At 59.5% G+C, this 23,893-nt stretch overlaps 1 protein-coding gene across 3 annotated transcripts in view; it reads right to left on the minus strand.

The window, feature by feature from the left end:
- Nucleotides 1-23,893, minus strand: part of SDK1 (sidekick cell adhesion molecule 1) — an 879,729-nt gene that overhangs the window by 75,759 nt on the left and 780,077 nt on the right. For all 3 annotated transcript variants that reach the window (XM_053894114.1, XM_053894115.1, XM_053894113.1), the window contains exons 28-30: nt 23,264-23,362; nt 8,601-8,795; nt 5,649-5,850 (exon numbers count right to left, since the gene is read on the minus strand). In XM_053894114.1, the coding sequence (XP_053750089.1) occupies nt 5,649-5,850; nt 8,601-8,795; nt 23,264-23,362 (496 nt within the window). The remainder of the gene's footprint in view (nt 1-5,648; nt 5,851-8,600; nt 8,796-23,263; nt 23,363-23,893) is intronic.

Genomic DNA, 23,893 nt, shown 5'->3' on the forward strand with positions numbered 1-23,893 from the left:
ACTGCTCCTGTGGACGCCCTGGTGTCCGTCTCCCAGACCAGGAGAGTAGCGTGACCCTGGGCTCTGCCCCTCCCGTCCCTCAGGAGGGGAGGTGTGGCCCACTTCCTCCGCTACTGGCAGGCAAAGCCCTCACCGCCTCTGAGCCGGTCCACTGTCCTCCCTCCCAGGCCAGCCTAGAAACCTGTGGGCTTCAAACCAAGCCCCGTGGAGCCTGGGAGGCTCCGAGGGGCCCTCTCGGAGGCCGGGGTCCCCACACCCCCTGCGTCAGCCAACAGCGGCCCCACTTCCGTCCGGCTCGCGAGTGGGGTCTGGGTAATGATGCCTAGAGGAAGGATTCTGCTTTTTCTGCGAGGTGACTACTGTTGGACCCACGGTCAGAAGAGTCTTCCTCTAGCCCTGTTTTCACGTTGCTCTCCCGCTGAAGACGGTGGGACGGGATGACACTGCTTCTGTCGGCCGGCACAGGACACTCTTCCTTCAAGCCCTGCCGAGACGGGGCCTCGCCCTGCTGTGGCTGGTCCGCGACTGCAGGCCTGTCTCCTGGCCTCTCTGCACCCTGGTTCCACAGCTGGAAAAGTGGCGGGCGACCCTGCTGTGGCCCCGGCTGTCCTGGGGGTGCTCCTTTAATTTTAAGGTTTTGTTTTATTTCTTTGAGAGACAGAGGTAGAGACTGGGCAGGGGAGGGGCAGAGAGAGAGGGAGGCAGAGAGGGAGAAGCAGGCTCCAGGCTCTGGGCTGTCGGCACAGAGCCCGACGCGGGGACTGAACCCATGAACCCGAGATCATGACCGGAGCCAGAATGGGATGCTTAACCGACTGAGGCACCCTGGCGCCCCAATCCCGGGGGTGCTTCTAAAGTGCCACCCTTAAGAATGATCTTTGCTCCTGGATTCTGGGGGAGAGATCTCCTCTATTAAGTTAAAATAAACAAGTAACTTCCCATCTGTTCTTAGCTTCCTAGGAGCTATTTCATTGAATTCTGGTGCCAACCGTGAGCTTTTCTCCTGTTTCCTGCCTCACTCACCGGAGGCCCCCGTGTTTGGATTAGCTTCTCCTTCTTGGACTAGAGGGCGGTGGAGGGCCAGCTGCCAGGAGCGTGCACTCTGGAGCCAAACTGCGTGCTCTCTAACCCGTTGTAACCTTGGGCAGGGTGACGTGCCGCAGGGGCGCCCAGGTCGTGAGGTGGGCGTGTAGATCACACTCAGAAGAAGCACGTGCAAGAGACTCTGGCACCCGGTGCGTGCTCACCAAATACAGGCTGTTCTCCTTATCATCACCGCCCTCTGGTACCAGCATACGTGGCCCCAGGAAGAGCCCATCCCACTGTGCTCGGTGCCCTTCTGTCTCCTCATCTCCCCCGCCGTGATCTGTCATTAGCCGTTTCTTCCTTGACCACCGTCTGCCTCCTCCACCTTCAGGACTCCGTGGGGACAAGGACCGAGTTGGCCTCGTTTACTGCTGTGCCCCCAGCACCAAGAACAAGGCCTGGCACCTAGGAGGCGCTCGGTGAACGTCTATGAGTGGATGAATGAATGGATGGGGATGAACTAGTTATCTCCAAAGCGCCCTGGGAGGGTTGAACGCGTGTAACCATCAGCATGGCGTCCGGCACGCGGGAGATGCCCCGGAAATGCCCCTTGTCACCGTATGCAGAGCTTACGTTTACTCGGCGTGTTATATTTAAGCGCTTGGGTGGGGGCGGGGGGACGCGGCTTACAGTCCGGGTTCCTCCCACCGACCTAGAGGCAGCGTCTCACACACAGAAGGAGCTCCCGAGATTCATTCATCCATTTCGGTTGTAATAATGAAGCACGAGTCGTGAGGAGTTTAGACGTCACCTACCACTGCCTCTCTGTACTTAATACTACCTGTAAGGTACTGAAAACACCTGTTAAGAACTCAGGATTTGCATCACAGAGAGCAAGGAATATCGAACCCCTGGATAATATCCTTGGCCAAATTTACCTGACTTCTCACATGGCTTTATTTTTAAAGATCACACAGAAGTAGGAGGAGGAGGGCAAAGAGGAGGAGGAGGAGGAGGACGAGGACGAGCAGACCAAGAACGCAGTGGACATGAGGCCAGCACACTGACTTTAGCGGAATCCCTGGTGTTTCACACCCTAATCCCCTCTGGTCGCGGTAGTTTGGGCTGGGTCCACGGTGTCCCCGTGGGGATGTGCGGAGGGATGGCAGGACGCATTATCACTGGATACGCAGCCATCGCCTGAGCTCACGTTGCCACCGTCCCACCCTAGTGACGTCCAGAATGTCCGTGTGGCTCTGGGCTCGCGGACCTTCTCCTCCTGGACGGAACTGCATTTCTGTGGGCGGCAGTCACCCACCAGGGACCGACGCTGCTTCGGTATGTCCCTCAGCCCAGCGCCACCCCTCCTGCTCCAGAGCCACGTCCTCTACATGTGGGGACGGCCCCTTGATGCAGACGGTCAAACTTTTTCCTTAGAACTTTTGTTGAGACTTTCACGTCTTCTGGTCATTAGCGGATTTCATGTGATCGGCACAAGTAAAATGTCAAAAGAATGTAAAAAAAGGAAGGAAAACGTAGCTACGAGAACACGTGCCACGGGGCGGCGCGGAGCGCTGCTCTCTCAGGAAGGGGGTCGGTGGCTTGTTTCTGCTGATGGGCGGAGGGGGCCCTTTTGGGGGCTGATGACCGCTTCTCCCACGGCAAGTCCAACTGTCCGGAAACACGGGCCCCTCCTCTCCAACACGAAGTCCCGTGCACACCATTGGTCTGTTTGATTTCAGGAGATTCCCTGACAGGAAAGGCCGGTGGATTTTACCTTCCCCCTTTCTCCAGGATGGTCACACATGGAGGTGGGGTCATTTTTATCCGCAAGCACATTCCAATTAAGCCGAGCACCAGCGCAGCAGAGTGGAGTTTACGAAGCAAGCTGGGCTGGCTCGGCCGCGCCCTCCCGACCCTCGGGAGGACTCAGGGCCCTGGGAGGGGGGCAGCTAGGATGCTGTCCTCCGAGGGGCTGAGAGCTGTGCTTCTCGGGTTCTGGGGCTGTCGCTCCAAGGGTAAGTGGGGTGCTGGCAGAAGTGGGGGATGGAGTGGGACTGCTAGGGACTAATGGAGGCAAATCTTGGGGTCGCAGAGCTGAAAGCAACAGCGAGGTCATCCCTCTGTCTCTGGCTTTCACACATGAGGCAACGAGGCCCAGCGAGCCTGTGCGGCGGACCTTCCCGAGGCCCCGGCGCTGCTGGGCTCGGCGGACTTCACGGGCTCGGCGTCTGGGCGATAAGACACCAACCGCAGACCCTCGTGCATTAGCGGGACAGTCTGCGGCCATGAGCTTGGAGCTACAGACCCAGCTGGCACCAGAGCTGAAGGGCCCCGAGGGCCTCCCTCTCTCGTGCGGATGTCTCCGCCTCTGCTTCCTCATCTGCCAAGTCTGGTCTGGACGCCTGCGGGCCTGCGACGGACACCGTGCGGAGCCCCGAGAAGGACAGAACGCCGTCTGGCGTGGGGACGACAGTGGCAACGACAGCGGCTTTGATAGTGACCGCGACGAGGAAGACCCCGCGGGAGCCCTGACGGTCTGAAACCTCCAGACGAGGTCCCAGAGGTGAGCACCACACGGATGCCACTCCCGCCTGCTCTTCCCACGATGAAAAGTGTAATTACAGCTGTAACCGTATCTAGTTTTCTAGACACCAGCTCGCCAACGTGCACGTCTGAGCCACCGCTGACCCTTCTGTGGGGGGCCAGACCATGCCTCGGGACCTGCTGGACACACCCCTGGTGCTGGCGGCTGTTCATCCTCCCTTCCGGACTGATCTGGTGCTGCCTGCATCATGTGACGGGGGGGGGGGGGTGTCATTGGGCCACAAATATCATTTGGGTCCCCGGCAGCTGGAGCTGTAAGCTGACGAGCTGCCCTCCTTCTCAGACTGCAACCCGCCCTGAAGGCCGTCTGCAAAGGGGACATTGCATCTGGGGGCCACGACAGAGATGCTGGGAGACCCGTGCCACCTGCTCGGGGCAGCTCATGGATGTGCGGGGAGGACACACGCTCCCCACCACAGTCCGGGCCCGGTGCTGCAGGGACCCGCGTGCCGCTCGCAGCCACACAACAGTGCGAAAGGGGAGCACTGAGGAGCTGCCCAAGACCGCCCGCATGGCACCTGCACCTGGACAGCTGAGGCCTCACAGTCTCTGCTTTCCTGCGACGCCCCAGTGCTGACCACGCCCACGTGCGCATCACACGCCACCTCGGTCATGTGCTCGCTCCCCGAACCCTTCTCTCTAGGCTTTGCTGTTGCCACCTGCTGGAGGCGGCGACAGAGCCACGCTCCAGCCCCCACGGCACCCCGCAGCCTGCACTGCCCTCTGGGGGAGGGGGGTGAGGGTTGAGACTGCCGCAGGAGCCCCCACCCTGGCTGCTTTCCCTCCGCTCGGGTTTGGCCAAGGGCGGGAGCTGAGCCCCGCGGCCTGGCAGAGGGGGCGGGTCAGGACGCCGTGGCAGATGCTGGGGCCGCAGGCAAGAACGACTCTTCAGACCCCGGCTCTCACGCATAGAATGGGGACGGCAGTCTCCCCCCACCGGCCCACCGTGCGGGTCTGATGAGAAACGTGCGAATCTCCCAGGACGGTGCCCAGAACCGGGGTGCGGGGGCACCGAGGACACGGTGTTGGGTCTGAACGACGGCCAGCCTGGGAAATACCATCTGGCCCTCCTCTGCCCTCCTCTGCCCTCCCGAGAGGGGCTGGCCGGGCTCCTGGAACCCTGGGAGCCTGTGGGACGTGTTCCTCAGCGGCCCCTTCGTGGCCAGATGTGAGCTTCATGGAAAGTGACCGTGGCCAGCGCCACAGAAGGAGCACAAGGAAGATGTAGGGCCAGCTCCCTGGACGGGCCTGCCCCCCGATATCCCGGGGCTTCTGCAGGGCGGTGTGAGCAGTGCAGCCCGGGCCCACCGTGGGGACGTGGGGCCTGAGGTCACTTTTGAGAACCCTCACCTAGACAGTTACGGAGCCTACGTCCCCCGCCATAGAGGGAGAGCCCTCGTCCCTCACCATAGAGACGGGTGTCCTTGACCCCACCGTAGAGGGGGGAGCCCTCGTCCCTCACACTGTAGAGGGGGGTGGGAATGGGAGCAGGGTCCTAAACGAGGCCATGGGAGCCAAGAGCTGAGCTGTGGTGGTCGGTGCTGCTCCCTTCCCCCCCTTGCCTGGTGGCTCACTGATAACTGGATACATGCGGGGTTCTCATCATGCAGCGGGGACGCTCCTCCCACGCCCCCGATCAGCCGTCACGAACGGATGACGGGGGTGGGAGCCGCCTGCCTTGCTGACTACGAGAGGGAGCGCAAAGAGAAGGTGCGACTCTTTCAGCCCGCAACACCCCTTCCCCGCGCCTCCCCTCCTCCACACCTGCGTCTCAGGGGGTAAGGCGCGGGGCCCACGCTTCCGGGCTCACGTCCCCGTCATCTGTGCCTCTTCCGTCCCCGGGGCCTGGGCTTGCAAACCACCTGCGCAGGGCGTGCGTAGAAGGCCAGACCCGGGGAGGCCCGAGTGGGCTCCAGGACGCGGAAGCCTGGTCCCTGGCGGAGGGAGCGTGAGCTAGGAGGAGAGACGAGAGCAGGCGCCCGTTCCCCGGGGAGGGCCCTCCCGGCTCCGGGTACCTTTCGACAGCACAGGCCGTGGCCTCGTGGCTGATGGACGAGGAGTACGTGTGCCACTCTCCCCCCGGCAGCTCTCGCACCTGCACGGTGAAATAGCGGATGGGGGAGGCCCCGTCGCTGCCCGGGACCCACTGGAGCCGGAGGCTGCGAGCCGTCACTTCTGCCTGGGGCACCAGGAGCTCCCTGGGGGGCGCCGGCCGCTCTGCAACCCAAAGAGAACAGAGCAGGGGCGCGTGAGAGGGCGCTTCTCCGCGAAGGCTCCGCGGGAGCACAAGCCCGGGGACTCGGCTCCCCACGGGATCAGACAACGTGGAGATGACTCCCGCACGTGGCTGGAGACCCCGGCTTGCTCCCGGAACGCGGCACTGTCAGCGCAGAGACAGAGAGAGGTGAGCCCACACGTGCCCCCCACACGACCACCGCCGAATGACACCTGGGCTCTTGCGAGCACCTCCAGGCCCCTCTGACCTCGGGCTCAGTGCGTCTGTCGTGCGGAGGCCGACCCGAGCCCGACACACGGCGGCGTCCAGCTCAGCGTCCCCGGGGCCGGTCACTGCCGCCCTGCGCAGCGGCGGCAGGGAACGCAGGGTGCACGGGGCCAGGACCCCGCTTCGGAGTGTGGATCGTTACCGTCCCGCGCCTCCTCGCCCATCGAGTCCAACAGGGCGACTCCACACAGGGAGGGATAATTGTTTAATGGTTCCTCACGAAGATTATTGATTCGGAGGAGCGTGTGTGGTGGGTAATAAAGCAGCGACTGACTGCGGGCCCTGCGGCGACAGTCTGGAGGAGCGCTTCCGTCTTACGCGGTCAGCAGTCCTCTCTCGGGGCTGGAGCTGGGGCTGCCCGCTTCCTCCCACCCCCTTCCCCCCTGAGCACAGCTCCCCTGGGCAAAGCTTTGCTGGGCCCCCTGGCTCTGAGCCCGGAGCACGGAGGGCCTGCGGGCCCTGGAGGAAATCCGCTGAGCTCCGTGGACCCCAGGCACGTGGTGCGGGGGGTCGGGGGCGGGCTGGGGTGCGGGTGAGGCAGGTGGTGTGGGGGGACGGGGCACAGGCTGGGGTGCGGGTGAGGCAGGTGGTGCGGGGGGTCGGGGTGCAAGCTGGGGTGCGGGTGAGGCAGGTGGTGCAGGGTGACGGGGCGCAGGCTGGGGTGCGGGTGAGGCAGGTGGTGAGGGGGGGTCGGGGTGCGGGCTGGGGTGCGGGTGAGGCAGGTGGTGCGGGGCGACGGGGCACAGGCTGGGGTGCGGGTGAGGCAGGTGGTGCGGGGGTACGGGGCACAGGCTGGGGTGCGGGTGAGGCAGGTGGTGAGGGGGGGTCGGGGTGCGGGCTGGGGTGTGGGTGAGGCAGGTGGTGCGGGGGGACGGGGCACAGGCTGGGGTGCGGGTGAGGCAGGTGGTGAGGGGGGGTCGGGGTGCGGGCTGGGGTGCGGGTGAGGCAGGTGGTGCGGGGGGACGGGGCACAGGCTGGGGTGAGGGTGAGGCAGGTGGTGTGGGGGGTCGGGGTGCAAGCTGGGGTGTGGGCCCCAGGCAGGTGGAGCAGGGGGCAGGGAACAGGCTGGGGTGTGGGTGAGGCAGCTGGTGGGGGGGGGTCGGGGTGCGAGCTGGGGTGTGAGCCCTCGGCACGTGGTGCGGGGGTTGGGGCGCAGCTGTGGTGCGGGCACACGTCTCCCAGCCCCAGCAGCTCCGCTGTGAACCAGACCAGGGTGCCTCGTGAAGGGCACCCGTGTTAATGCCTCCACTTGGATTTAAGTCACATCAGACTTTTAGCAAACCTGTGTCTTTCCCCGTGCCTTAGAAAGTGCTAGATTTCCCTACAGGGCTGCACGGATTCTGAGGAAGGCGAGAGGCTTTGGGAGTGGCCCTCAGGGCCCGGGCTGCTTCCCTGGCACTGAGAGCGCTGGCCGGACCGCGTCCCGGACGGGACGAGCCTGCGGACCTTGGCCGCAGCTGTAGGAGGGGTTCTCCCGGGGCCTGTCCTCTGTCCCAGGGCCCCGTGCTGGGGGCCATCAGATGGACCGCGTTTTGGGCTGACGGTGGGGCCCGCGTGTGCGTGGCCGTCTCCTCCACCTGCTTCACGCTCTGGAGGGCGCTCTGTGACCCTGGGATTTCTGTCCTCCAGTTAATAGCAGAGATGCTCGTGGGAGGAGGGGGTGAGCATCTCGGGGAGGCTGCAGCTGCTCTGGGGTGGGCGTCGTCATCTTTGGGGAACTGAGGCTCAGGGTTTGGGGTCACGGGACTCACAGACGGGGGGAGGGTTCAGCCTTCGAACCTGCAGCCAGAGCTGCCAGGGTCAGAGGCCCGGAGCGGTGGCCCCTGGGGAGGAGGCTGCTGAGGCAGATTCCAGAGCGAGGCTCGAGGGCAGGGGCTCGGTGAGATGGGAGCCCGCGGTGGATTTCTGTGGCAAGAGCCGTGTCCACGCAAACCACTGGATCCGTCTGGGCCCAACTTCCTCTTCCACAGAATCGGGGCTTGCAGCGCTCTTGCCCCCAGGCTTGGTGAGGACAAACCAAGACGGTGCTTGGAACGGAGGAGGCGCCTGTCCAGACAGACCTCCCTAGGAGTGCTGGGCAGGAAACGTGCTTACCGAGCACCTGCTCGACTGGGCACGTGGTTTTGAACATCAGACACCAAGCGCCTGCCTTCAGGGAGCTGCCCTTAAACAGGGGGGACTCAGTGCAGCCCTGGGCCAGTGACACAACCTCTCTGAGCCGCGTCTCTCTCGTTAAAGCTGGGACATTCATGCCTCTCTGGTAAATGTCAGGCCGTGTAGGCACCCTACGGTAATGTGTCCGGCTACAGGTGCGGCTCAGCGGGTGCTTGATAAATGCATGGGTCCTGGAGCCACCCAGGGCCCGACCCAGGAAGCCGTGGACCCAGCAAGTCCCCGGCTCCCACGCGGGGCCGTCTCTCCCTGCTGTGGCACCAGGACAGCAGATTCGGGTCTCAGGCCTTACCTCTCTTCTCAGTGGTGATGACGGTGGCCTCCAGCGGCTCCCCCCAGCCCTGCCTCGTCTTGGCCGACAGCCGAAAAATGTAGGCCGACTCTGGGGCCAGCTCCGTGGCCGTGAACTGCCTCACCGTGGCGCCCACCTCCACCGTGGTGAACGTGTTGGGGCTGCTGCTGGCCAGGCGGTAGGCGATCTGGTAGCCTGTGGGTGGGGCAGGAGGGCCACCCGTCAGTCACGCAGGCTCGCGGGGACCCCGCTTTCCCGCCACCCCACCACCCCGCCACCACCCTGCTTTGTCTCTCCTGCTTCCTTCCTCCTCGGCCAGCATCTGACTGGTAGATGTGGTGACACGTGGAGCCCCTGAGCGCGGGGCCCCATGACTCTCTTCCCCCCCTTCTGCCCTCCGCCACCCGCCCCTCCCCTCGCAGGCCAAGGGCCGTGCCTCCTAGAAAGTTCTTTCAAAGGCGCCCTTCTCACATCAGTGACTCGTCACCCTCCCTGCCGCCCGCCCCTCCTCTGTGCCTCCCGCCCCAGGAAGTGCCAGCACCCCACCCCTGGGCTAGGGGCTCCACCGCACAGAACTCTCCTGGCCGGGGGGGGCAGCGGGCTTCAGCGGCTCTGAACGTCTCCTAAAGTTCCCGGTTATCAAGGGATTGTGGTCGATCTGATGTTATTAATGATCACACCTCCCAACCAGGCTGCGCCGGGACTGCCTCCACACGTCCGAAGAGGCCACCTGTCGGACCCGGCCGGGGACCCCGCGCGCCCTGCCTTCTCTCGGGCACCGATGACTGCGCGTCCGTCTGCACTGGCGAAAACCAGAACCGGCGGGCGGGGCGCAGGGCAAAGCCCTCCTGGCAGTCGGGGGCGGGGGGCGGGCAGCCAGCAGAGCCCAACCCTGTGCCTGCCAGCCCTGCCTTCCCTGGCCTCCCGAGGGTGGCGCGGCCGCCAGCGACAAGGCCGCGGTACTTGCACAAGACTGCCCGCCTCTCCGCGAGAGACACCCTTCCACCTTTGTCTTCCTTCTGGCACCTTCTTTGGCTCCACTGGAGACCGAGCTTACCGGCATCTTCCCGGTTCCCGCACCCGGTCTTCTGTGAAACCACACAAGGAGCCACTCTCGGGCGGCCACATGTGAGGGGGGGACAACTCTGTGTGATCAGCCAGAGAGTGCCCCTAGCATGAGGCCCCTGACCACGGCTGGCCACAATCGTCAGCACGCACATTGGGGGACAGCACCCCCCCTGCCCTCTTCCCATTCACAGGCCTGGTATCTGCAGGGCCTGGAGCTCGGGCCCCTGACTGGCTGTCACGGCTGCGGCTCTGCCTCCGATGGCGCCTTCTCCTCGCCGTGACAACCAGCTGTCCCCAGCTGCCCCGGTGGCCTCCTGGCTCTGGCCAGGGTGTTCTGCTAGACGCCTGTCCTTTCCCATTCAGTGACCGACAGCCCAGAGGGGCCGAGCCCCCCTTGTCCGTGCCCTGTGCCCCCTTTCTCTCCCTCACGCGGTGTAGGTGGGGAGCCTGGGGTTCGGGTGCCGTGGGAGACTGGTCCCTGTCCTCTTGAGTCTCCTAGGCACCTAGTATCCTGAGGGTGAGGGCACCGTGGTCACTGCAGCCCCCTCATGGGGCTCTCCTGCTGACCTCCTGGCAGCCTTGCCCCTCCGAGCCCTCGCGAGGGCCACAACGGGTAGCCTTCGTACGCTCGCCGGGTCACGAAGCAGTACAGCTCAGACGGGGTAAGTGGTCCGCCTGCGGTCACACAGCAAGTGACCAGAGGGGGTGGGACTGGAGCCCTGAGTCTGTCTGGCTCAGCCCACGCTCAGCCCACTGAGTCGTATACTGTTCCTGTGAATAGAAAACCTCCACCCCGACCTTCCAGCAAAGGGAGAGCGTCCCCTTGCCAAATCCTGGCTACTCGAGACCGTGCATCCCGAGCGCCGGCAACACGTGAGCGTGTCTCCCAGGGAAAACAGCGTGCCGCGGCGTGACGAGCACGTGCTCTGGGAGCGCACCTGCCTGGGTCCAGGCCCTGGGAAGTCTGTGCTGTGCGACTGCGAACCAGTACGGTGCCCCCTCTGGATCTCAGTCTGTTAGGCGACGTGGGGCGGGGCGGGGGTGGGCGGGTGCTGTCCGGGTTGCCTTTGGTGCATGCTGCATACTGAGCCAGGCACAGAGTGGGCACCGAGCGCGGCCCCTCCGTTACCCAACGGCCCCTGCTTCCTGGGCCGGGACTGTGCGTCTAGGGCCTGCGTCTCTGGCTTGCTGCCTTGTGGCTGGAACTCGTCCTCTTGTCTTGGAATTAACATTCATCTAGGAAAACTCCGAGCGTTAAGCTGCCTTTTTTTTTTTTTTAAACGAAGGCATTAAAATGTTATATTGAAACATTTTGTCATTACTCTTCGGGTTGTATTCTACTCAACACGGCTCACGAATAACACAGGAGTGCAAGGAGGCACTTTCGAGACAGTCACCTCCCACCCAGGCCCCAGCTGGCAGGTCCCCTCTGCCGGCTCCTCGTGTGTCTTTCCGGTGAGAATCTGAGAGCACGGAGACACGAGCCCTGCCTTGCTAACGAGAGCGCACGCGGTAGTGCAGGGCGCATCCGGGCTCGCGCCCGGCCTTCCTCGGTGGCACCTCTGTGGTTGGCACGTGCTCTGTCAGAGGTCTGGTCCTTCCAAGGTTTTCTCGTCTGTTTGTGGTCCTTCTAATACGCATGCCTGACGGTCACGATTTCCACGAGGTCAGTCCCTGGTTCTTCCTAGACTCACGGACCCCGTGGACGGTGGTGAGGTCAGCACACCTTCCCCTCTGGCCTGTGGGCCACGCGGCGTCTTTTAGTTACGGTACCGCTTTGGTTTCTCTTCCGGTCTTGACCCTCACCCACTGCTATGAGAGTTATGTAAATCAAGGCTCTTACAGCTCCTCTAACCTCCGTATGTCCCCCTCTGGCTTTTGTGAGTCGCGTTCTCATTTTTATCTTGTGGGGATTTGCAGCGGAACTACGGGTGAACAGCAAATTTAAAGCGGCACGCAGGGTAGATCAAAGCTCGGGAGGAAACCAGACGCCGTTCCAAGGCAGCGCTGCCCGCGCGGGGACACGCTTCACGTACAGAGGCTGATGTGAACCTCGAGTGAGACCAGGGTCAGCCAGGGGCCTTGGTGACGACCCCTTCTTCCACCTGACCACTGGAGGAGAGTGTGCGCCCAGCACAAAAAGCACCTGACTGATGTCATTAACGTACGCGTATTCCTAAACTAGAGACAGAAACTAAGGGAAGGAGGGTATCTTCCAAAGACAAACTGAGCTCGACAGTGAAGCACAGAGGCCACGCTGGCAGCCACAGACATTACGCATAAGAACACGATCAAACATAATGTTTTCAAAACCTCCAATATCCCTGCTGGTGATGAAGAGCCACCAGCCCTCCTCGAAGAAACAGAAACTAACTCTGCATTAAAAGCAGGCTTGGGGGCGCCTGGGTGGCTCAGTCGGTTAAGCGTCCGACTTCAGCTCAGGTCACAATCTCGCGGTCCGTGAATTCAAGCCCCGTGTCGGGCTCTGGGCTGATGGCTCAGAGCCTGGAGCCTGCTTCAGATTCTGTGTCTCCCTCTCTCTCTGCCCCTCCCCCATTCATGCTCTGTCTCTGTCTCAAAAATACATGAAACGTTAAAAAAAAAAATTAAAAAAAAAAAAAAAAAGCAGGCTTGGGCCCTGTCCAGGTACACACTGGATTTCTGTGTAGCATGAGCTGGACAGCTTTCGTCTCGACGGCGTGAGAACACAGGCCTGCACCTGAGAGAGTAAGGAGTGGACATGACCCCCTCGCACACGCTCTCCCAGCGTCCGTATCCAGAGTGGGCAGATACCTGGCCATGGACGCACACGTCTTGGGAGACTCCCCAGGCGGCCCGGAGCCCAAGGCTGCCCTCATCCGCAGCGGCAGCCTTCACTCTGCACGTGACATCTCGGATGTCCGGAGGTCCCGAGCCAGGCTTCAACCCCAACACGACTCCCGGCTCCTCATGTCCAGCCGCTGGAGCAGAGCAGCACAGGTCACCCCCAAGATGCCGTTTCCGCATACTGATTACTTTGGGTTAAAGTTACCCAGGAATAGCCAGTGCGAGAAGGACACTGTGACCCTCCTCTCTCCCCCTGCGAGCAGGAAAGAAGTCTCCCACGGGGAAGGTGCCCTCCCCACAGCAGGAGGAAGAGAGGCCCCCTTATCCCGGACGCGGGCAGTCTAGGGCCTAGATGGCCGCATGAATAAATCTTGTTCTTCACTAATTTAGTAGCCCAAGCCCAAACCCTGTGGTCTTGTCAATTCTTCACAAATTTATTGTTTCTTCGTCTCAAAGGCATTAAAAACTGCCGCTTTGGTCACATTTGAGCCTCTGATCTTTGGGGCTCGTACACATATAAAATTAAATGTTTCTCCTGTTTCATCTGTCTTTTTAAAGAATTTTTTAATGTTTTATTTGATAATTTTGAGACAGACAAAGACAGAGCACAAGCAGGGGTGGTGCAGAGAGAGAGAGGGAGACATAGAATCCGAGGCAGGCTCCAGGCTCTAAGCTGTCCGCACAGAGCCCGATGTGGGGCTTGAACTCACAGACTGTGAGATCATGACCTGAGTTGAAGTCAGATGCTCAAGTAAGTGACGGAGCCTCCCAGGGGCCCCTCCTGTTCATCTTCCTTATGTCAATTTAATTCTTGGACCAGCTGTAGAGCCCAGAAGGGAAGAAGGGAGAAGTCTTCGCCCCTACGCTATGAATAAAGAAAACAATTAGCCCCCACTTACTAGGGCCAGTGTATTTCAGGCACAGGACACGTGTCACATCACAGCGGTCAGTGTTACCCCCGGGGGCGGGAGGGGGCACAGGAGCAGAGGACGGAGCTGGGCCTTCAGCGTTAGAGCCACATTCTGCCCGGGAGGCCCTGCTGTTTCTCCTAGCTCCCTGCTCTAAAATGGTATAATTCTGGTGACTGGAAGAAAACGGAGACGAATGGAAAACAATCTGGTCACTCTACAGGTCACCTGCAAGGTGACTGTGACAATCTGGTCACCTGCAAGGTGACTGTGAGGGACCGGGGGAAACCGCAAGGCGTTCTGGACAGCGAGAGGCTGACCCCCGTGCCCGGGCAGGGGGGAGGTGATGCCAGCAGAGCGGAGAGGCAGAGACTTCCAGGGCCACGGCTCCTCCAGAGAGGAAGAGTTGTTTCAGAAAGCAGCCAGAAAAACCGGGGTTGTGTGCAAAAGCCACGAGGTGCCTGTGTCGGGAGCGAGGTCAGGGCGGTGCCTCAAGTCCCTGGCAGCAGGGCCCGGGGTCAGAGCGGCCGCGAGGTCCGGGGGGGAGCGCGACAACCCACCGGGAGCCGCCCTGGCCCGGCCGCAGGCGGAGCCCCGAGGATGGGTAGAGCGTGCGACGGGATGGTCAGCAGGTGACACGAGGACCAGGACTCTCCGGATGTCACGTTCCACGGGCGGCGGTGGGCACAGAGCTGGCTAAGCAGGGCAGATGCCAGAGGGACGCCCGGGGGCTCTGCGCACACAAGACACTGTCTATTCCCGGGGTGCCGCGGCCTGAGTCCTGAGGGGCCCGGTCAGCTCCAGCCTGGCCTGGAGCGAAGAGCTTTTTCGGGAGGCGAGCCCAGGAAACATGGGGAGCGGACGGCAAGCACGATGAGGGGTCCCCAAGGCTCTGCCTAATGGGAGGCGTGGAGAGGGCTGTTGCGTGTTCCCCCCGACTCCCAGCGGTCACAGGCTGAGGGCTGCTGGCAGGCAAATCCCCCCCAGAGGCCCGGCCCCAGGGCAGAGGGTGCAGCCTGGCGGGGCCCCCGGCAGCTAAGGCCTGGGCTGCTGGCTGGCCGCGGGTGGGAGAGCCTGGGCTCTGAGGGCCGACCACGCCCAAGGCATCTGCGACAAGGCGACCTTGCCGCCCAGAGGTCACTGATCTCAGGGACCGCTTCTGGCCATCATCCTTCTATGCATAGGGACTTGAAACAGAACTGATTTTTCTCCAAATGCAGGCTTTTTATTTGTGTCTCCTCGCCACATCCCGAAAGCCTCATTTCTTTTTTTCCCTTCAGAAACTCAAGCTTTAGTGGCTGCGTAATATTCCCCCGTGTGGGCCGGCCGCTGGAGGCGCTACTAGGACTGACTGGGACGGGGGGGGGGGGGGGGGGGGTGTCCGTGGCGGGACCGCCCTGGGCTCCTCTGCCGCTGAAGCACGGAGGCGACGATGCCCCCCTTCCCACCGCCATGGCGACGACTCTGGCGCATCGCGTGCGAACCGCAAGGCACAGCGCTGCCACCCGTGTGCAACTGCAGGACACGTGGGCTGGTCTGTCTGTCTGGGACCCAGCTCCTACGCGAGCCACTGGGGAAAACCCCCAGCCCTCGGGTTACATCCGTCCTTTCCCCTTATTCGCCCTGAAACTGGGCTCATACCCTCTCGTCCCCATTCTGTGGCCTGGTGAACTGAAGACTGACACCTGTGTCTTACGCTGAAGTGTCCTGAAAACGTCCTAGACTCAAGGGACACTAGAAGAGAGCCTTCTGTGCAGAAACGGCGAGAGGAAGCGGCTGAGCATCCGTTCTTGCGTTTGCGGAGAATAACGAGCTAGAGTGCTGCGGGATGAGAGCTTTCGGTAGGAAAGGCTCGTTCTGTAATTACAGCTGCAGCGAGGTCAGAAACATCAGTGTGTTGAGTGTCACCGTGCAAGGGCAGAAGGCTGCGGTGGGTGTGAGGAAAAGAACAGAGGAGCCGGATCAGTAGTAGGAGTGAAACGTGGCCCGAGCAAAGTCTGATTTTTAAAGTGCTGGGTGAAAAAGAATACAGGCGTCCCGAGGGGCAAGGCCAAGTACGAGCCACACTGATCCAAGGCTAAGATGAAAACCGCAGCGTGAGAGACGCCTGGGAGGTCTCTGATTATGCCCAGAAGGCGGAGAAAACAACGTGCATCTAGAAAATCACAATCAGAAGAGGGCGTGTGCCTCATGCTCCAGACAAGTTCTAGAAGCATCAGCTGCGCGAGACGCAAGAGGAGGTTCTAAGATGCTGCTGTCGCTGGGAGCCTCCTGGGGGATCTCAGCCGCCTCGCTCGGACGGGGTGACTGCAGGCTGACACCCGGAGCGCCCTGTGGGACTTGCGTGTCACGTGGCTGGTGGTCACAGGCTTCCCGGGCAAGCGAAAGGGACCAGTCTGAGAGTCGCCTGCTCAGTGACACATCCCTGGGCCCCGGGAGGCACCCTGCCCAGAGGCCGCGTGGCTTGTTGGTTTTACGGCTTACCCGTGAGGGCTGGGGGCAGACAAATGCAACCGTGATCAAAACTATGTATTTGCAAACACGGATTATGCTCACTGGCGCTCCTCTCAGCAGAGCCCTCGCACACCCTTCTGTACTAAGCTGAAGGTAAATGTTAGGCCCTCGGTCGGCAGGTGGAGGTGGGGGAGGGCGCCGGGGTGCCTGGTTGGGGGGGGGGCAGACCCCGTGGGTTTAAAGAGCACACGCGTCACGTTGGCTTCATGGCATTTAAGGGAGCGCGGAGCCAGCGAGGGAGGGTGGCCGTGCCCAGGGTGGCTCTCGCCGCATCCCCCGAAGGCAGGCTCTAAATGCTAAAAGCTCTCCATGGTAAAATATTTACGCAATAAGCAAGCGTTTTTCCCTGTAGGCGCCCGGTGGTGTTTCGTGCCGTTAATCTTTTTTGGAAATGCAAGAACACGTTTTGCTACAGATTACAAGAGCGCGGGCTGCCTCGGAGGCTCTGTAGTCAGAGGGCCGCGCCACCGGAGCGTGAGCATTGATTCAAGGTCTCTGGGAGCCAGGCCTGCAGAAAGCCGTTTCCCTTTCTCTCCCTTCAACACCAAGCCGGACCTTTAGGAACTGTTTTCTCATCTTCCCCACAGCACCTGCAAGTTGGTGCGCTAGCTGTAATGATATCCAGGCGACGGGTTGCCCAGACAACATTTGTTACCGTTCAGCTGAAGGCCATTCCGACGGAAGAGGCTCGAACGTGGTGTTTTTCTGCACGAAGGGGGGACGAGGCACCGCCTGGCCGTTCGTCCGCTTTGCCGCGGTTGGGATGCTCAAAGCATTTAAACACGATCCTCTCCTTACCTGGACTTTTGTGACCGTTAGTGACCCCCAGGGCCCCGGGGTCACAATGCCGACTTCTGAATGTACTTTAGGAACACCGTGTAGCCTGACTCCAACCTGCCTTTCCTGATTCTTCTCCCTGCCTTGTCAGCACGGACCTCTGCTCCTCCGACCAGGGCAGAGGAGAGCAATGATGCGCCTCCCGCTGGCGAGCACCAGGTAGACGCTGGTGCGGGGGGATGGCTTGGGTGCCTGGAAGACACCCTCTGGCCCAGGAGACGTGATGAAATACCGAACAGCCACGCGTTCGAGCTGACATTTGTCGGGTGTTTACTACATGGCAGGCGCTGTCCTAAGTTCTTCACGCACAACTCACTCAACGCTAGGAGGGTGAGTGCTAGTCCTATTTGAGGGATGGGGAAACTGAGGCACAGACAGGCTCAGGAACGTGTGCAAGCTTACCCACGCGGCCACTCGGCCTGTCCGGAGCACAGTGCTTACAACACAGGGGAGAGTAAAGCAAGCAGCCCGTGATCCCCGAGCTTATGGCGCAGACCACAGCCAGCTGGGGACGCAGGGGAGGGTGAGTCACGCCCGCCTGGGGCTGTCTGAGAAGCTTCCTGAAAACAGTTGGCTGAGTCAGATCCTGAGAGACCGTGTTGGTTCGTGTTGCTGTTCGGCCTTTCCTCGCGCTGGGTCTTGTCCTCTGCGTCCTGAAGAGGCCGAGCCCCGTCAACCCTCCCACGTGTCCCAGTCCTGCCACCACGTCCCCGGTGGACACGGGGACCAGGGAGCGCTTCCTGAGCACATTTCACATGACACGCCTGCAAGTCGTGGCTGGGAGGAGTCCTGCCACTCGGAGTGAGGGACAGACGGAGAGACAGCAGCCCTGGGGAGGACCAGGTGAACGCCGACCCCAGCCTGTGGGGCCACGTGACGGCACCGGCTTCACCCACCACGGAAACGGCAGACGACTGGAAGACGCACACCTTTGCGGTCTGTGAACGTCTCTGTGCCCAAAGTTAAAAGATCAAGTATGTGGCAGATAATACTGTTAACGATCGTGCTGGCTGGTATTTACTGGGTTAAGTTGTCTGACCCCGTGTCGTGGCACTAACACAGCAGGGCCAGGCCTCCGAGCCAGACCGGACTTCAGGGTCTGGGCTCTCGCTCGGCCATTTGGTACTTAGATTTGGCCAAAGTGTCCGGCACGGAAAAGCCAGTGAGGAGAGGGTTAATCCCCAAGAGAAAAATGGTCAAAGGGGATGTTAGGGGCTGAATGGCAATCCCCCCAAATTCTTAGGTTACAGTTCTAACCCTGAGCACCTCCAACGTGACTGTATTTGAGGACAGGGTCTTTATTTTATTTTTGAGGACAAGGTCTTTAAAGAGAGGATTAAGGTAAAATGAGGTCACTAGGGTGGGCCCTGATCTGGAGTGACAGGTGCCTTTACAAGAAGGGGTCAGGGGGACGACGAGGTGAGGACACCAGGAGGAGACGCCGTCTGCACGCCCAGGAGAGAGGCCCCAGGACCAACTGGCCCTGCCCAATGCCTGGGTCTCTCACTTCCAGCCCCCAGAGTTGACAGAAAATAGATTTCTGTTGTTCTGTGGCTCTCGATGGGAGCCCCAGCAAACTAGTACAGAACATAAGCTGGGGATTCCCAAAAGGAATAAAAAAAAAACAAAAAAAACCCCCTGACGGCTAATAAACTGTGAAAATGACCCCCATATAAATGTTACATTTTAGCTATTAAACTGGCCAGTATATAGAAACATTAACGTAGATGTTGGTGAGGGTGGAGTGACACGGGAGCCTGTGTGAGGGGCACTGATGAACGGTGCTTCTGGATGGAGAGTGAAGTACAGGTGAAGAACCTTCGAGATGTTCTAGCACCTTCTCCGGGTCATTCTGCTTCTGGCCTGTACCCTCAGAGACCATCGGAAACGCTGTGGAAATTGACCTCTAAAGACGTCACTTACACCTGTTGTTTACGATTGCTCAATTTGGGAGAAGGTCCCTGTTTTTAAAAGTTTCAATTGCTGGGGCGCCTGGGTGGCTCAGTCGGTTGAGCGCCGACTTCGGCTCAGGTCACGATCTCGCGGTCCGTGAGTTCGAGCCCCGCATCGGGCCCCTGTGCTGACAGCTCAGAGCCCGGAGCCTGTTTCAGATTCTGTGTCTCCCTCTCTCTGACCCTCCCCCATTCATGCTCTGTCTCTCTCTGTCTCAAAAATAAATAAGCGTTAAAAAAAAAATTAAAAAAAAAAAAGTTTCAATTGCAACGTATCTGCACGTAAACATTACGTCATCTGAATGCGCATGTTCTCGCTGCGGACCCCCCAACGGTACTGGAGTATCTAGTGTCTGCTTCCGGCAGTGGGGTCGACCTGATGTCCCGAAAAACCTTCCTGCGAGGACAAATTGATCAACATGACGTCAAGAAAAGAAAACCTTCTAAGTGCGTGGCTGAACCAGCAAGCGAGAAGGAGAAATTACAGAGATGGAAAAGGAAAAGCCCAGGCCCGCAAGGATGGGCACGCACATCTGGCGTTGAGGAAGCCACTGGGGAAACCCAACGTAAAACCACAACAAGCCACCACGTGAAGTCTTCCGGAATGGCACAACATTTAGACTCTGAGGCTGTCGAGCGTTGGCACGGATGTGGATGGCGGCGGGGGTGCTGGTGGGGGTACAAACTGGTGTCGCTGCCTAGGAGAATGGTCTGGCGTCATGGGCGTCACCGTGCAGAGCTTGGAAGGTGCAAGCTCTGTGGCCCAGCGAGGCCGTTCCCGGGGGGGTGCCCCGGGGAACACTCCCGCGCACGCGCCAGGAGGGGAGCGCCAGGCACCTGTGTGTTGCAGACATGCCGGGGGCACTGCGACCGTCCCGGCCGGGGGATGGCCGGGCAAGCTGCTGTGCGCGCACGTGGACAGCCAGTGTATTTGTGACGTGGGAAGAAGAGAGCAAGGTCGCAGAAAAACCTGTCATCGGAGTTTGTATGAAATCTAAAGACATGCAGAACTAGTATTAGATTTTTAGGCTTAACTTCAGCTCTGGGGAAATCACGTGGGAAACCACCGGGGAGATCAACACAAAATCCCAGAGGGGGCCTGGCGGGCTCGCCATCTCACACTGGGCAGCAGGGATGCGTGTTAGTTTACTGCCGTCACGACGTAAACGCGCTAGAACAAAGAGGTTCCTGTGTAACCATGAACGATTTCATAATAAAAATATCAGAACAGCGACCGGAGGAAACAAAGATACTCACACTGTTTCGGGGTGGTGGAATTGTGGGTGATTCTCATTTTTTTCCTGTTCCTTTTTAAAATTTTGTGTTTTTTTTTAAAAAGTTTATAGGGAATGTGCCATTTTTGTTTTCGAGTTGTCCTTTTTTGCCATGAATATTTCAAGCATACAGGAAATACTGGAAATGCTATCGAGCAGACACTCATATATTCATCAAACCAACTGGACATATTGAGATTCTTGCCAAATTGGACTGTTTGTTTTCACATTAGACGGGAGATGAGGCAGAAAGAGTTGAAGCCGTCCGGCGGCCCTACTGGATGTTCTTCCTCAGCGTAACCCCCGTCGCAGCTCAGGGTATGTTCCTGCCCACGTGTTCACACCTTCCTGTACGCGTGTACCCGTAAATGACGGAAAATAACATTTACACAGTTTCTGAAGGTGCAGGAATGTTCTCAGGCTGCACATATCCTCCCGCGACTTCTTTTTTCCCTGAACAAATGTTTCTGAGACTCACTTGTATTGACTTGTGTAATTTCGTTCATCATTTTAACTGCTGCCGTGTTTTCTGCTGGGTGAATATCCCAAAATAGACCTTTTTATGGTCTTACTGATGGACACTCGGGTGTCTGGTTCTTGGTTTCCCCTGTTATTCAAAGCGATGTTGAAAGCCAGGAGTGTCCCCGACCGTTTCTCCTTGGGTCCCGGTGTGAGACGTCCGCCGGGGTTTAAGAGCTGACGGGCTCCCGGGAGGCAGAGCGCAGATGTGTTCACCTCGCCAAGACGTTCCCGGATTCTTCTCCAGAGAGGCTGTGCCGGTTCACATTCCAAACAATTGCACGTGAGTGTGTCTGCTTCCCCACATCTCTGCCTCGCCTGGGTGGTACCACACTTTCTATGGCTCTCCATCTGAATAATGTAAGATTCTATTCCGTCATGGTCTGAATTCTCCTTTTCCAAGTGCTCTTTCAATCAGAGGAACAGACGTTAGACAGACCCTTAAAAATAAGTGACAAGATTTTACTTTTGGACGGCGAGACTCATTTGATTGTGGTCGGTGCAGGAAGGCAGGGACGGGCGTGGAGAGAACGTGCAGGTACAGGTGACATCGAATGTGACGGGAAAGGCAGAGAAGGGGCAGGGGTCTTCCCTGGCAGAGGACCAGCAAGCACAGGGCCAGAACCTCCCCAAAGAGGAGCCCGGATGAGCAGTTCAAAGCCACGGCTACGAAATCAGAGCGCGCGTCTGTCTGCGCTAAGAGAGAAACACACATGAAACGCTTACTGGCCTCCCCTCTGTCTCCCGTGGGGTCCTCCTGTCAGAATGATTCTTATCAGTCCACGATGGCTACAGCGAGTGCGGAGGTGGGCGCAGAATTAGCACCAGCCTTGGGACTGGAGCACGGGCGGAGGGCAGAGCCGAGGGGGGCTGCCAGGCCCAGGGCCGTGGGGCCTCCCTCCCCCAGCAGGCAGGGGGGGCTCTGCTTCTTGGAGACTCCGGGTACTATGACAGGTCGGAATTCACACTTTGTGCTCCAGACATGTCTCCTGTCTCACGGCAGGCTGGGGACGTCCCCTGGGTGATCGGATACGCTCCATCCGGAAGAGGCAGCAGTCTGCGCCCTGTGTGGAGGGCTCCAGAAAGCCTCTGCCGTAGCCTACGCCCTGCACACCACCCTCCGCCCCAGGTCTGGAGCTCCAGGCGCAGGGCCCAACAGGTGTCTGAGATCCCGTCTCGTCCGGACTGGATCCGAAACACATACTTCAACAGGGGCTTCTTCGTCTGCTCACTGTGATTTGAGTAGCAAGAACCTGTAGTTCCCAAGGTCACCCAATTCAGAAATACCGTGCTCATAGCAAAACGCCCCATCTAGTGAGTCAGACAGAGGAGGGCCACAGCCTTTCTGCAGGCGACTGAGGTATGCCCCAGGCCCTATCTTCATGAAACAAGAACTCAATAAATATCTGCCTCTCCCTTTAGTTATTACCTAAAAGACAAATCTGATTATGTCACTTTGCTGCTCCCAAGTCCTTGGGTGACTCCCTACTGGCCTCAGCGCACATGAAAAAAAAAAGTTTTTTAATGAAGTGAACCCTTCTTTGAACCAAATCTTAGAATCCTAATGTCAGAAGCAGGTAGACGTGGTGAATTTTGCTACCTGTCTGTAAGCTCAGGTTTATGATCTGACCACCCAGCACAGAAACTGACACATTTGGGGGTCTGCCCCACGTTGGGATTAGGGACGCACCCGATCAGAGGGCTGGCCCGGGTCTGGAGATCATACTGTGCCTTTCGATGCCTGATTTCACGCATCAAGGCCTAGGGGCACCCCCTGCCTGGTGCAGCCGGCCATCCCCAGCAGTCCCCAGCCCGGCCCACATCTCCAGGCCTGGGTCTGTCTACGCAACCAGAGGCACAAGACATTCCGTCTGGCTGAGTGGATGACCCTCTTCCCTTCCTCCAGGGCTCCGGAAGCCACTTCTTTGCAAGATCCAGTTCCAAAGCGGCCTTCCGTCCACCGAGAGCCCCTCGCCCCGGGAAGACGTGCTTTGGGGCATTTCTCGAATCTGTGTCCCATCACCTATCATGTTGCACTGCATCTGGGCCTCTCCCCGGTGCTGCCCTGGGCACCGCACATCTTGAGGACGGGCGTATCTTATTCACTCCTTACTGCCCACCACGGACACGATGCCAGGCATATAGGAGGCCCTTAATTCGTCATGGCAAGAACGTGAATAAATAAAGGGACTGATGATTTTTTTAAAAATACAACTTGCTGCCTTGGGGGAACAAGGAAAAATTAAGGCTTTTCATCAATGTTATCAGAGTTGCCCCGCTAAAAGTTAAAAGCAAACAAATTTCCGGGGGACGAGGGCACACACAATTCATTCCGGAAACTTCTTCAAAGGATTAGGCGCAAGCCCTGCAGCAGGGGATGTTTCCTGGAACTTGGGAGGGAAGGCCAGGCCTCTGGCTCCCGTGAAAAATGAGCCTGTTGTATCCCAAACACATACGGAAACAGCCTCGTGGCTTCGGAGCTGAAGGAAAGGCCAATTACACACGGTACCGTTCTGAACCGCGAACGAAAGGAAGAGGTTCTGGGTGAACAACGTGGAAATTCCCGTCTGCAAGGAAACCTCAGCGCTCAGCTCACAGAGCAGCCGAGGGTCCCACGTTTCTCCGCGCGGAAAACGCGCGGCCACGGCGGGCGGGACTTTGTTTTTTTCCCCAGCCTCTTTGATGTGTAAAAAAACCAGATGAAGTCACTCCAACTGCTGTTTCCCTCCGAGCTACGACCCGGTACATCGCGGCCGCTCCCTCACCCAGGATGATGCCATTGGGCTCCTCTGGCGGCTGCCACACGATCCGCACGGACGTGAGTCTCACTTCAGGAAACACGAGCCTCACGGGTGGGCCTGGGGCTGCAGGGAAGAAGGGAGACCGTGAGCCAGGTGCCGCTACAGTGCCACGCGGGTACGTGGCGAGGTTGCGCGCGACTCTGTGGGGCAGCGGGGCGGCTCTGATCACGGACGGGACGCTCTGAGTCTACGACTGACTTTTGCAAACTAGCTCGCTCTGCGTGGCCCCCTAATAGCTCTGAGAAAACAGCTCATTTTGAATCCAGCTCATCTGCTTTCCAAGTTCCGGAAGAAGTGCTCACAAACCGTGCTGGGCGTCCCCTGAGCTAAGACCTGCTCCCAGCAGGTCAAGCTGACGGTCGAGGTTTTGCCAGTCTGGCCCGAATACGGTCTGGGGCTCGACACCCGCTAGCAGGGGCTGGATAAACCAGGTGGCCTCAAGTCCCTCCCAACTGACAAAGTAACATGTTGACAAACACCGATCTTTCTCTTACGCACACCACCCCCTCCTGCACCGTCCTAGAAAACAAAGAGTTGAGGCGCACAAGCGCATGTAATTCTTCGGTGCATCATGACTGTGGCGCCGTTTAGTAA

This window comes from Panthera pardus, unplaced genomic scaffold (assembly GCF_024362965.1).
Source record: "Panthera pardus isolate Hobbes unplaced genomic scaffold, ASM2436296v1 HiC_scaffold_4, whole genome shotgun sequence".
Classification (NCBI taxonomy): Eukaryota; Metazoa; Chordata; class Mammalia; order Carnivora; family Felidae; genus Panthera; species Panthera pardus.